The 15,324-nt window shown below is 33.7% G+C and overlaps 1 protein-coding gene across 1 annotated transcript; it reads right to left on the minus strand.

Moving 5' to 3' along the window:
- Window positions 1–256: 256 nt before the first annotated feature.
- On the minus strand, window positions 257–13,100 carry LOC127735387 (uncharacterized). Its single transcript, XM_052245552.1, has 2 exons — window positions 13,028–13,100; window positions 257–2,029 (listed from the first exon to the last, which is right to left on the minus strand). The coding sequence occupies exon 2, from the start codon at window positions 2,014–2,016 to the stop codon at window positions 334–336; it is 1,683 nt and encodes a 560-aa protein (XP_052101512.1). The 5' UTR covers window positions 2,017–2,029; window positions 13,028–13,100; the 3' UTR covers window positions 257–333.
- Window positions 13,101–15,324: the final 2,224 nt, after the last annotated feature.

Here is a 15,324-nt window from a genome sequence, read left to right on the forward strand (position 1 = left end):
AAAAGAAATCATTAAAAGGGAACAATATATCAAAAGCGACTAAGAAACGAATATGGAAAAAGTAATAAGTAACGAATAGGTAACGAATAAGAAATAGGGAATACGTAACGAATAATGAATAAGGAATAAGTAACGAATAGGTAACTAATAAGGAATAAGTAACAAATAAGGAATAAGTAACGAATAAGGAATAAGTAACCAACTCGACGACCCTAGCAAATAACTGAAATGAAATTTAGTAAAGAAAATTACTATATTTGATTTATACTCTTTAATGTTTGTCATTTCGATAGATTTCAGACAGATTTTAACTACATAATCATCACTTTAGTCCTAACTCAGTCTGTATAATGAAGGTCCATTAGTATTTCCAACTAATAAATTTTCTTCCTTTATACCAAATGCGAGTCCATAAGGCTTACTAATTCCGTCATCTTTTCCAAGCAGCTTTCTTGCTTGTTTTCTGTCTGACGACAATACAATAATATTATTGTTACCAGTTGAAGCAATATAAACGTTGGAGTCTTTATCAACAGATATCCCTTGCGGAGAACGAACCGATTGATCCTTGTATTCCCACATCTTCTCTCCAGCCAACGAGCAGCATGTTACTGTATGTTGTGAGCTATTGGTGTAAACTATCTTGTCTTTAGATGTTGCTACATAACTCCAGCTGGACAAAGTGTTGTCTTTAACCAAAGTAGAAGAACAATTGTCTGACATATTTACTTTCTGAATACCTCTGCGATACTCACAGCACAACAAATAGCCATCTGAGTAACATAAACCGTAGCAACTACCGGCCGTTTTTATTGTGCGTTCAACTATTATAGTTGAAACTTTTATGATTTGTATTTGTTTTGAATAAGGAAAAGAAACAGCGACTGTCTTGTCATTGATACAGGTAACATCTACAGGGTCTTTAGGTAACATAGGTATGTCACTCTTCAATGTTCCATCTTTCTTTAAAATCAACAGACGATAATTGCCGTGGTCTATTAGAATGATGTCTCCAGTAGAAAATATGGAACATCCGGTGATACCAGAAAAAATGAATTTACTTTCTAACGTCATTGTTATATCATTAATAGTTGAAAGTGGTACGTGCTGCAAAGACCTTGTCTGTGCTTGTATTTCTTTCCCTGTCTTCAGAACCACCAATGGAGAGTTTGATTCGATGGATATTGAACCTAGTGAAGTAACAGTTGACAATAGATCGGTTATCTTGTCTGCAATTTTACAGTTGATGTCTATCTTCCGCGAACTTCCATCGTCAAATAAAGACTGCATATATATTTCATATTTTTGAATTTCTGTTTCAATCATTTTACTCCCTAAAAATGCCTGAAGGTCTGAAGCATAATCTTTGATGGCTGATATATTAATTTCCATTGAATTCACATTTTCTGTATTTTGAGCAAGTTTTCCTAGCAAGTCCTCAATTTGTGATATAACTTTCTTTTCGGCAGCATATAGATCCAGAAGTATTCGTTGTTCTAGGGTGTCAAGGTGTTCGTTAATTTTATTACGGACCTGTTTTATTTCATCATACCATTTCTGCCTTTGTTTCTGGATTTCCACAAGATTTTGTTTCCGATCTTTAACAACCGTCTCGATATTCAGTTTGATATATTTCAGATTTTTATCAAGACTTTCTAATAAGACTGAAGTCTTTGCTGTCTGTATGACATTCTCCAGCGATAATATCCCAACGCAGCTAGCATGGTTGGACTGAATACACAGTGGACAACAGAGACTTTCATGATGGGGACAATAATTCTGAAATTTTCTGTCATGCTGTGAACAGTGTTGTGATATATTGACTATCGACATAGGTAATTGTTTATAGTTGTCGACAGGTATAACTCCATGGTTACGTGTGCCTTTTGATGCATTGTGATGCTTTAGACATTGGGAACACAATCCTTCGTCACATTCAGGGCACCAGAAGTCTGCCTTTGTTGTCATGTGCTGCGACTCACAAACACCACATATTACTGTGCTAGAAGATGCCATATTTGTATTCACTCTGGAAAATTAAAAATAAACCATGAGCATTGTTGTGCCAATATAAAAACAGATCATTGAAGGATGGTGATGAAGTCTCCTCCAGCAGTATAAATGGCCATATAATATTAATTTGGCTGTTGTTGAAAACGGGTGTTAAAGTAAAATGAAAATCTTTATTATTGCAAAATAATCAACTAAAAAAAATTGCATATTATCAAGGCTCATAGTGCACCTTAAAAAAATTCGGTAGTTTTGGAATTGCTATACTAATTATGAGATTACTCTCATATCCAGCGGCTGTATATGGAAATTAGTTTTAAAAAAAGTTGGTCATGTCTGTACGGGTCTAACTAAAAACACTCTCGGAGATAGATAAACTATTTTCTGTAAATGGTGCATCGAGTTAAAAAGGTTGACCCTAACAAAGACGTTGCTTTTCGTCCATAAGAATAATACAAAATATTTTTTTTCCAGAGTAAAACATTTTTTGTATTGTTTTCTTCACTCTCGACACTGTTATAGAGTAGATGAATGAAAATGAGACAACAGAGACCAGGATGTAAACAATCATAGTTCACAGCACTACCTTCAAAAATGAGGGAAACACATACCGTACAGTAAGCTATACAAGAATTCGGTATTCAATATTGACTGTTACTACAAGATTTAAGCAAGATACAAATATGTACATGTTAAAAAAGTATTTCCACTTTCAGAAGTTTCCTTTTTCTCACACTTTTTGTTCGAGTTGAGAATATAGATGTCGGTAAAACAATTTCAACACAAAACGCATACGGACCTATTATGGTTTACCAATTAAGAGATAACTGTACTGTATTTGAAGCTATGCGGACGTCCATCGGTAGTTTTACTGTCGCAAATTGAGTTTACCTGGCGACGCAAAAAAAACCAAACCCATTGAAAATCTGGAAGTATCAATGTTGAGGAGTAATCACCAAACACGAAGGAGCTAGGGTTTCACGTTGACCGAGTGGTCTTAGTATTTCATGTACAGTGATGACTAGCCTGTTGTGGGTTTAAATCCGTTCATTGGGAAATATGTTTGATTTTGATCTTTAATGAAAGTGATTGTCCGTAGTATACATAAGGTCAGAGCATATTTCTTTTCGGATACTCCGACTTCCCTCATCAATAAAAACCGACCACAATTATATAGCGATGTTGGCTTATTGTGACGTGATACACTACGGAACAAACAAGGAGCCCAAAACTTCCATAGAAAATTTCTCAATATCAATTTTTTTTCATTCCTGTACAAGAGAGACAAACGGTGTAATGGGAATGATGATTATATATTTAAGTTAAATACACCATGCTGAATATGTCGTGTGGATTTGTTTTGTTTTGTTTCACCCATCGGAATTCTATTTAAGATAATACTATCACTTGGCATCAACTGTCGTCTAGCAGGAACTATTAAAATGCTTCACTGCAACTACTGAACAAAGTGCTACTACAATTAACCACTTTACATTTTGGCAACTTTGATGAGGTCATAATGATTATTTCCAATATAAAGGCGGCCAGATTATTTATTGTCACTCATTTCACTCAGACCAGGGCCAGAATATTTATAACAACTGTCCCTCCTACTATTTTAACTTTTGTGATACAGATCACCGTTTCATAGGATTCATATATAACTTCAAACAAATAGAGCAGTCAAAATAAAGTCTAGAATATATATTCTAGTAATAAAAAAAATATAATAGCATAACAACCAAGAGTGGATCCAAGGTCCAAGGAAAGAGAGGTGTTATTATCCAAAATGATCAAATTTATGGCGAGCGTAGCAAGTCAATTTCCTTTATTAACAAAATTATATTTTCTCAGATCAAAAGGAGGAGGGAAGTACACTACACCCTCTTCCAAAACTGACAAATCTTTTGAATACTTTGTAAATGTGGCGAGCGAAGCGATTCATAAATATTTTTCTAACATTTTGAATGTTACAGGTCAGAATATTTATTTTCATGTGTGATAAGGCAAGATTTTTAACTTTTTTTTAAATGGGGGCCAGAATATTTATTTCCAAAATCTGCCAGCCCCCTTTAGAATCAGATGGTTGTCCCCTCAATCGAAATTTATTTGTAACATGAATGGTAAGTTTTTTTTTATCTCCTAGTGAGTGAACCTCGATTATACGTTACTGGTCTATCCTATCCCGCTGATGACCGTTGTCATAGGAAAAGCACAGAATGGGAGGAGCTTTAACCAATGCAATCAATTTCGATCTCAGAAGTAGTTATTTCTGACTCCACATCCTTAGACTAGTAAAAAATTAAAGAGTAAACAAAATGAAATATCAATGAACAATTTTCATAAATTTAAATAAAATACAGATACAACTTATTAAAAAAAAAACATTAATACGAGTATCCAGTGTATATACACTCATAATTATAGATTATAACACGTCCTTTTCCATATCGGCCATGGTGTCATCCCGAGACTCCCATATCAGCCTCAGGCCCAAGCTGATTCCTCATATGGGTCGAGGGGTGATACCAGGGCCCATATGGAAAAAGACATATTATAATCTATTGATCACATATTATACAAATGATTAAAAAAAATGGAAACATTTATTTTATTCCACCTTGCTATATCGGCTTGATTTTTTCTTTGTTGTTGTTAATAGCATGAGAGGCGATGACGTCAAAAATCTCTGACGGCGTAACCATGATGGCCGACCACGCCCCGTGGTTCCACGTTTTCATTACAGAACATGGCTGCCCTGTAGTTGAATCCGCGTCGCTCGGTGGACAAAAAGAGTTCAATACCCTGTTCATGTTAAGCATATATATGTCATGATCCTGAATATTAGTATCTTATAGATTTATTTTTATTCTCCATACGAATATTATTGGGATATATCTGTATTATCACCTACACTTTGATGTTGGGAGTTCTTTAAGCGTTGCGAGATTTACCGGTACGTACTCAATAGAAGATCCTATCCAAAAGTATAACCCATGTTTAACCTGAACCGTTTGGTTGTTCGGATGTATCAATACACAACCACGTCCAGTCGTAATGGGGACGTTTAATCTGATAAAGGGAGAGTGCAATAATCGACTTTACACATTAAAGAACCCATGGAACGGGTCCACAGGGACCTGTTGCAAGATAAAATGTATATACGTGTCTAGCATGTGCTCTTTTTCAGTTGCAGATGAAATTCGTGCTCTTATCTTGATCGACCAACTCTGCAGAACAAATCTATTGGATTAGTGGTTTTTTTTAATATGCATGCAGTTTTTGTCACTTGATATCGGGCAACAATGTGCATCTACAGCAATGGACACTCCAACATTATGGACTAGAATAGAATTCAGGACAAAAAATCTCTTTTTTGTTGATCTTGTATTGCCTATAATTTGTTTACAGTTTCTCTCTTTCTTCTTTAGCTTTTGCCAAAACACACAAGAAAGGAAAACAATCGTCATTTAAGGACAATCAGTTTTATAAAGAGTCTTATAACGATTTCGGCAAAATTTGACTTATTTGTAGATCTTTTCTTGCTGATCATATTTGCTTTATCTTTGTTTTATTGTTTTCACGACAATAGGTCAAAACGCAAAAAATAGTAAAAATTGTTAAGAGCAATAACCCCAAAAGGGAAATAACTGACAATTTCGGTCATTTGACTTATTCGTCGACCTTGTCTTGCTGATCATTTTTTCAAATTTATGTTTTTATCTATCTTTTATTGTTTTTAAGATATAAGGCAAATACGCAAAATATTGTTAAAATCGTCATTCAAGGGCAATCACACCAATAAAGAGTCATCCGACGATTTTTCCCAAATGACTGATTTATAGATCTTGTCTTGCTGATGATGTTTGTTACTATAAGTGGCTGTCTATCTACATTTGCATTACAGTTTTAAAGATAATAGGCAAAAACCGTCATTAAGAGCAATAACTCCAATAAGGAGTCGTCAGACGATTTCGGCCAGTTGCCTTATTTGTAGGTCTTGTTTGCTGATCACGTTTGCTTATTTATAATTTTCTAACTATCTATTATAGTTTTTAAGATATTAGGCATATGGCAAAACATGGTCAAAGTCGTCATTTAAGAGCAAAAACTTCAATGAGGAGTCGTAGATTCGATATGTTGATTTATTCGGTGTAGTTCTCGTCACGTTATCATTTTTGCATTAGAAGTTTCTCCCTATGTATGATAATTTAAGAGATAGTAGACAAAAACAAAAAAATAAAAATGGTAAAATTCGTCATTTATGGGCAATAACTGCTATAAGAAGTCGTCTGATAGTTTGATGTAAATAGCCAGTAGGTAGATCTCAACATTCTGAACATTTCCCGCTCAACATTTCTGCCTCGTCAGATTTTCTCTATATATGATATATACTTCCGGTCAATGGCCGCTTCCAGTGAAAAAATTTAGTGAGAAAATATTGCACCACCATACCTGTGCATTGGCTCCTCACACATTAAAAACTTGCCAAAACGTATAAAATCATCAAAATGGTTGATGTCAATAACTCAGAAATACAGAAATTTCTTAAAAGCGGAAAAACTGAACGCTCCTACTCAGACATGTGCTTACCGCCAAAACTCGTAGCCCCAACAACTAAAAAATCTAAACTTTGCAAATTTGAAGAATTAGACATGTCACTATATGAAAAAGAAGCAAGATTAGTTGGTTTTCGAACAATAAGACCTCGTATCATGGCCTGGCTAACTGCCCTTGGTGCTTACTACTATGAATATTTGGGGAAAAAACTGACATGAATGTTCAGTGGGTTGATAGTCCTGTGGTCATTTCACCAACAGAGCCACTAAAAAGTGTCACCATAGAATTATCAAATGCAGGTGATCCAACCCAGAAGCTATATGAACTAACATTTTTTTTTTTATTAAAACAGGGTTTCTGCAAGTTCAAGGCACTCAATTTGATACCCTATTTGCTCAAAGAGACTTCCCGCAACTTTTACAAATAGTTCGACATTTGAAAGGTCCATATGAAATAGATACAATAGATCATAAAGAACAGACCGAACATTTAAAAGAGGAATCTTCAGAACCTGAATCTTCTGTAGCAATGGGTGAAAATACAAGCATAGAAAATATATCTGACTCAAATAACAATCTTGAAAAAAGTGAGCTATCCAATATTCATACACTTTTGCATACCAGTTTCAGTCGGGTAGATGCAAACTTAGTTGATGCATTAGAAAAAATAAATACCTACCAACAATCAGTAGAAAATGATCTCCAACTTAAAATACAAAGTGTACAGGATATGTTCTCAAGTATACAGAATCAGCAAAAAAACACTAATGACACAAATACAGTTACATCTTATCAGAAAAAGATTTCAGAACTCCAAAAGGAAAATCAATCTTTAGAACTACAGCTAAAAATTGAACGTAACAATGTAGCCTTGAACAACGCAAACTTCGAAAGTGCCTTGCAACATGAGAGGTCTCTAGTTAGTAATCTGAGAAAGGAGTTGGAAATTGTAATCACAACATCAACAAAAGAAATATTATTTAACTGTGATAATTATGAGGCAAAAAAAAAAAACAAGAAATAACTGTGCTTACAAAAACAGTCAAAGACCTAAACATGCAAGTTTCTCATCTCCAGGATGAAAATACTTCAATTAAATCCCAATTGGCCAATTTGTATGACGAACAAATTAGTCGTAGACTAAATATTAATCCTGACAAAACAGAAGGAAAGAAGTCTATTCCTGATGTACCTACGGCACTAATGGTTGGTACATCCAATCTTAAAGGTATTAATGAGAAAAAGATCACTCCAGCTGTTCACATAACAAAGTTAATAGCATTCACCATAGACCAAGCAAAAGAAAAAATAGATGATTATGAAACTGGGGAACTAACATTAGTCTTATTGCATATCTTAACAAATGATCTGAAAACAAAAGACCCAGCCACCTGTTTAAAGGAAATTCAACTGCTCATTGCAGATATCCAGAAGAAATGTGAAAAGGTGCTCTGCATCATTTCGCTTGCTACACCACGAATTGATGATGTAGTACATCACACTAATGGGCAAATCGTCAATGCAATGCTTAGACAAGCATTTGCTAAATCATTAGAGGTCTAACTTGTTGATCATAGTAATATGTGCCATGAAGGTATGCCCATATCCGAGTTCCTTGCCGATGATGGATTTCATCTGAATGAAAAAGGTACCTCTCAATTGGCTGCAAACATGAAAAGAATGATTCATGCCACCCTTAACATTCCGTTTCCGTATAGAGAGAGATCAGACTGGAGTAGGTCACACAACAGACGAGGCCGAGGACAAGGTCGAGGACAAGGTCGTGACGATAATAACTTATACATTACACTTAATTTTTGAGTAACAATAGTAAACGTTAATTATTGTAAACTTACATAGCTCAATTTGAAACTCTCACTACATTTTTGATTTTTGCAATGATGTTCCCATTTTTGACACATATCAATCGGATAGACAGATTTTACTTAGAAAAAGTTATGATACAGAAGTTAACACAAGGGGAAAAGATCTAATTGATTTGTGTATTAGTCATCAATTAAGATTTTTAAATGGTAGAATTATTGGTGATTTATTTGGTAAATATACATGTTACAAACCAGTAGGTGCAAGTGTTGTTGACTATGCAATCATGTCTGAGAGTGCTCTCAACCAGGTGTTATATTTTAAAGTTAATGATTTTATACCTACATTGTCAGATTGTCATTCAAAAATTGAATGGAAAATGTCAGCTCATTTTACAACAACTCATGAAGAGGTAAATGATAATATTTTGCCTTTATCATGCAACTTTGTATGGTCAGATGATTCTTCAGACAAATTTCAAGCTGCGTTGTCTTCTATTGATATTCAACATATGAATTTTGACTTTGAAAAAAGTACTATTCAAAATTCACCAGACTCTTTAAATGCTGCTGCAATTAAATTATCTAACATCTTCATTAATGCTGCAGATAAATCTCTTCGAAAACCTAGACCCCCCCAAAAAAATAACAAAAAACAACAGCCACAAAATAACTGGTTTGATAATGATCTAAAGAAAATGAGAAATAATCTTTTTAATTATAGTAAAGTATATTCCAAAGTTCCAACATATCCATATGTAAGAAATCATTTTTATAAATTAAACCGTGAATATACAAGAGCAAGAAAAATTAAAAAGAAAGAATTTAAAAAATCTATACATTTAGAGTTAGAGGGGTTCCATGACAATAACCCAAAATTGTATTGGAAGCTTATAAACGATCTTCAGAATAAAAGTACATGTAATCTAGAGAATAACATATCTCCGACTCAATGGATAAAGCATTTTCAGGACCTCAACTCTTTCAGTTTAGAATTTACAGATCGTTTAAAAGAACTTGATAAAAAGCTAGAAGATGCTGAAAAAAAATAAATGTTTCAATGAACTAGACTTTCCAATAAAGGACTCAGAAATATATTCTGCTATTGGTAGATTAAAAAGGGATAAAGCTCCTGGGTTAGATCATATTAGCAACAACATGTTGAAAAGTGGTCAAAGTTTCTTAACAAAATGTTTAATTAAATTGTTCAATACCAGTTTATTATATGGTTTATATCCTAAATCATGGGCGGAAGGATATATAAAACCACTGCATAAAGGTGGTGATAAAGATGAACCAAGTAACTATAGAGGCCTGACAATCACCAGCTGTTTTGGTAAATTATTCAATTGCATATTAAACTCTAGATTGGATTTTTTTTTAATAAAGCATAATCTAATAGATGACTCTCAGATTGGTTTCACAAAAAGGGCTAGAACATCTGACCATATGTTTATCTTAAAATGTATTATTGATAAATATTGTTCACATAAGGATGGTAGAGTGTTTGCCTGCTTTGTTGATCTAAGAAAGGCTTTTGACACTATAATTCATACAGGATTACGACTTAAACTCTTAGAAATAGGGGATGGTACTAAATTTTATAATGTTATTAAGAATATGTATTCTGTAAGTAAATCTTGTATAAAAACAAGTAACACTGCTCGCACTGAACTGTTTGAAAGTAAATTGGGAGTTAAGCAAGGCGACAATCTAAGTCCTAACTTGTTCAAAATTTTTATTAATGACCTTCCTTTATTATATTTAAACAAACATCGGATCCGCTTATACTAAACTCTCGGCCTATACATTTGTTTGATGTATGCAGATGATATTGTTCTGCTCTCTTCCTCATCGCATGGTCTTCAACAAAAACTAGATATTTTAGATAAGTTTTGCAAACAGTGGTGTCTTACTGTAAATTTATCTAAAACAAAAGTACTTATATTCAATAAGGCAGGCAGACATCTCAAATATAATTTCAAATACAATGGAAAAATTGTTGAATGTGTAACAAAATGTAAATATCTTGGCATTACTTTCTGTTCATCTGGATCATTCTCCTACGCTCAAAATGAACTTTATCAGAAGGGTCTGAAAGCTTATTTTAAACTGTGCAAGGAATTTATTTCTCATTGTCCTTCACCCAAAGTCTAATTACACAATTATGCCAATATTATTATACGGTTGTGAAATTTGGGGTTACTTTAATCCCTTTACGACAAGATTGAAAAAACCCTGATTTGTCGTTTGAAGAAATTTATAAAAGACTTAAATGCGAAGATTTGCATGTTAAATTATGTAAATTTGTTTTGGGTTGTGGGAAAAAGAGTTCAAATTTTGCCTCCTTGTCAGAGCTTGGCAGATTACCCACACATTATAATGTTGTCACTGCAATGCTTAAATATTGGCACCCCTTAGAAAATTTAGATAATCAATTTCCTATTTTAAAAGAGGCCTATTTAACTTCCATAGAGATGTACGAAAATAAACATCCTTCTTGGTATGGCTCTGTGAATATACAGAAAAAAATAATTTTTGACAACCAAACTGACTTAAAGTCAATGAAAACAAATAGTTTTAAGAAGACATGTAAAAAATATATGAAAACTCATTATATAAATCTTTGGAAAAAGCAAAAAACTTCATTATAAGATGGCAAACTGTGTACACACTTCAAGTTTAAACAAAACTTTGGATTTGAAAATTATTTAAATATTATAAAAGATTTTGGGCAGAGGAGAATTTTCACCAGATTCAGAATATCAGCTCATAGACTTCAAATAGAGTTAGGAAGGTATCAAGTTATTATCAGGCAAAATAAATTGTGAACTCATTGCTCATCTGGCGAGGTAGAAGATGAGAACCATTTTTTACTGACTTGTACAAAAAATAAATAAAGAGCTGCTGAACCAATTTGCAGTTTACTTAAGTGTTGTTGTCAATGAAGCGGTATTTGACTTGTACAAAGTATAAAGTTGAGCGTTGTGATCTTATTAATGCTATTAGTATGCAATGTCCTAATTTTACCCAATTACAAAATCCTGAAAAGTTTATTTGGATGATGAGTAATGAAGATAATGAAATTTTATGTAAAATTTGTTGCCTTATAGCCAAACATGAACATCCTAATTAGGGAGCATTGGGACTTCACTTGCACCTGCTACTACTATGCTAGAGTGTTGAATATGTATATATATGCATATGTATATGTATAATTAATTATATACGATTTATTGCTATATGTTAATGTTATGATCTCAATGAAGATTTTATTTCGGTCAGTTAAAAGTTTTTAACATTATATCTAAAAATATTCAATAAATTTTGTGGATTGCTGCCACTGCTGAATGCAGTAACCACTTCCTTGAATGCTTTATAAAAAGTGTGTTGTTAAAAGTAATCATTATATTTAGACAAATAGATGCCTAAACCTTTTGGTATCATCCCTTGGTGATTTTTGCATTAAAGTGATAAAAAAAAAACTTTTGTGCACTAGTCACGAGGAGGTTAAGACAGTATCTAAAATCACACTTGCGAACATGTCCAAGTGCATTTGCCCTTGGTCTCTTTTCCATTATAGTGACTTGTATTATTTATTCCTTCAACTTGCTTTTCTGGATAAGAGACAAGGTGGACCTCTGTTAGCAAACTATATGATGAAATTATTAAATTTTTGTATTTGCACTCTGGCATGGCAGTTAAATCTAAGATATGAAATTTTGAAAGAACTTAACTAACTTATAATAATAACAATAACAATTGTTTTATGCTGTGATATTTTATATGATTATATATATATATTCTATGATAATCTCATCTGCTTCATGTGAATTTTAATTTTATCTTCATTTATATGTTTATGTGCTATGAATGAGAATGTATTGTGTATTGTTGTCATTATGTCCCGTCAGGGGCCCTTAATTGGAAAATAAAGAACTTTGAACTTTGAACTTTTGAACTTATATATAACGGTTTTCAAAATAATAGACAAAACTTGCAATTAACCCGGCCCCTGTTTAATTTTTAGCCATGTCGGCCATGTTTGTTGGTAAGCCGCGGGTCATCGGACACATTTTTGAAACTAGATACCCCAATGATGATTGGGGACACAGAATTTGGCCCAGCAGGTTCAGAGGAGAAGCTTTTTGTAAAAGTTAAAGAACGAAGACGACGGACGCCAAGTGATGAGAAAAATTCACTTGGTCCTTTGGGTCAGGTACGCTAAAAATAAGAAAGACCACGAATAAACACGTGTACTCATTCAGCAAGTGAACACGTGCTTTCTTCAATTATTTTCATCAGTAAATATACACAATGTCTTAGACTTGCTACATGTCCCTTCCTAATTTATTTTTTTTCTTCGATTTTACCCTTGAAACTGTTTTACTGCTATAACTAAAAGATTGCCATTATATTGACACCTGTCGAGTCCAAGGGCAATCAGTATACAGGGGCATTCAGTATCATGGCAGTTTTCAGTAAACATATAAATTAGCGAGATAGAAATAAAAGAAAAGGAATTGCATGTAGCGAGTCTAGCAATGTCTCATTTGGTACATTTATAAACTTGATCAATGCAGACATGACCATATTCTTAGTAAAAACACGATTTAATGAAAGCTTGTAACTTACATGCAAATTTGTTGAACGGTCTAGAATATTTTACATCATAAAATGAATGTTCATGGACCAGGAAGGATAAAATATAAATAGATACAATGTATGTGACGACATGCTACACGTGACTTTAATAAGGTATTAATAAATAGAAACAAAAATGCATAAATTCTTAATTTCACAGATAACTAACTCAAAATAGGCAAATTTGATGAGGTCAGAATATTTATTTCCAATATAAAGGCTGCCAGAATATTTATTTTCCCTCAGAACAGAACGAGGATATTTATTTTCCCTCAGACCAGAACCAGAATATTTATGTTCTTCTCATCCAGAAAAACTATCATTCCTCATAATCAATCTTCACCCCCTAAAGCAGTTAAACTTTTGTGTCTTTTTTTTATATAGGATACACATACAACTTCAAACAAATAGAGCAGTTAAAATGAAGTCTAAAATAGATATTCTATTGATACAAAAATACAAAAGCATTACAATCAAGGGTGGATCCAGGTCCATGGAAAGAGGGGTATTATTATCCAAAAACGTATGATTTCTGGCGAGCGTAGCAAGTCAATTTATTTTTTGGAAAGATTTCTTAAACAAAATTATATTTTCTCAGTTCAAAAGGAGGGAAGTACACTACGCTCCCATAAACTGACAAAACTTCAGTAAAAAAATTACACTTTATAAATTTTATTCGTCCGACGAATTTTTTCTGGATTATCTGTAACTATTGGATACCTTTGTAAATGTGGCGAGCGAAGCAAGTCATAAATAGTTTTGTAACATTTTGAAAATTTCTGGCCAGAATATTTATTTTCATGTGTAATAAGGCAATATTATTTATTTTCACCATTTGCCAGGCCTTCCTTCAGAATCAACTGGTTGTTCCCTAAATCGAACTTTATTTGTAACATGAATGATAAGTTTTCTTTTGATCTTCTAGTGAGTGAACCTCTATTTTACAGTTACTGGTCTAATCTATCCCGCTGTTGACCGTTGTCATAGAGAAAAGCACAATGCATTAATTTCGATCTCAGAAGTTGTTACTGCAATGTATGGCTCCACATCCTTAGACTAGTAAATAATTATAGAGTAAACAAAATGAAATATTAATATCAATAAACAATGTTCATAAAAATTTAAATAAAATACAGATACAACTAATTTACAAAACATTAATACGAATATTCAGTGTATATACACTCATTATTATAGATTATAACTTGCCTTTTCCATATCGGCCATGGTATCAACTTGAGACTCCCATATCAGCCCAATGCGCTAGCCGAGGCTTCATATGGGTCGAGGGATGATACCAGTGCCATTATGGAAAAGGACATGTTATTATCTATTGATCACATATTATACAAATGCTTAAAAAAAGTGGAATCAGTTTTTTATTCCACCTACTATATCAGTGCCGAGTGCCGATTTATCACCTTTATTCTTTTCTCTGTTGTCATTAATAGAATCAGAGGCGGTGACGTCAAAAAGCTCTGACGGCCAAATCATGATGGCTGGCCACGCCCTGTGGTTACATGGCCGCCGTATAACCTGACGCAAAGGGATCGCAACTTCAAAGATGGCTGTCGCCTTAAATATTTTGAGACACAATAGACGGAGGGCAGTTAGAAGATAAAGAGTTTCCCGAAACAGAACAAATTAAGTGGACGAAATAATAAAGAGATCACTGATATCTTGGTCCCGACTTCTTGGTCGACAGAGTATTATTGAGCTGGTTGATGTTCTTGCTCCTCTCCCGATAAGAGCAACGACGAGGATCTTTGCCAACACTTATGCATAAAGTTTTTAAAACATTGAGGTAATAGGCCTAGGATGGGTTCCGACTTAGATAGGAGATATTCACGGGATTCGTCGGTTAGGCGCATTATTTCATCTGCAACAGAGTCAATTATCACGACTCTTCTTTGAACAATAAATATCGTCCTGGACCAAGAATCTTTGATAGAGATTAAGCAAGATTTCCATTGTATGTCGGGAATGCCAAATGTTGTTTCTCTAATTTTTGCGCTTTTTTCGCATTTCTTGATCGGTGTGAGAAAAATATTTCTCCTCACTAGTGAAATATCTGTTCTCGGCAAATTGTTGGTCGAAATTTAATTAAATACGTCAAATTTTCCTGGTTTCTTCTGAATTTCTTATTGTGACGTCATGAAAAAAGGCGACCATGCCTGATGACGTCACATATAAAGAAACTTTCTGCAAATCTTTTAAAAGGAAGGATAAAAATCATTACAGAAACAGATTCCACCACTATGACTCGTGTATTACGATATTTCTCCACT

This window comes from Mytilus californianus, unplaced genomic scaffold (genome assembly GCF_021869535.1).
Source record: "Mytilus californianus isolate M0D057914Y unplaced genomic scaffold, xbMytCali1.0.p SCAF_3, whole genome shotgun sequence".
Lineage (NCBI taxonomy): Eukaryota > Metazoa > Mollusca > Bivalvia > Mytilida > Mytilidae > Mytilus > Mytilus californianus.

Bases quoted from the DNA above. Each gene is read 5' to 3' on its own strand.
- LOC127735387 (XM_052245552.1), bottom strand. From the start codon at position 2,016: ATGGCATCTTCTAGCACAGTAATATGTGGTGTTTGTGAGTCGCAGCAC.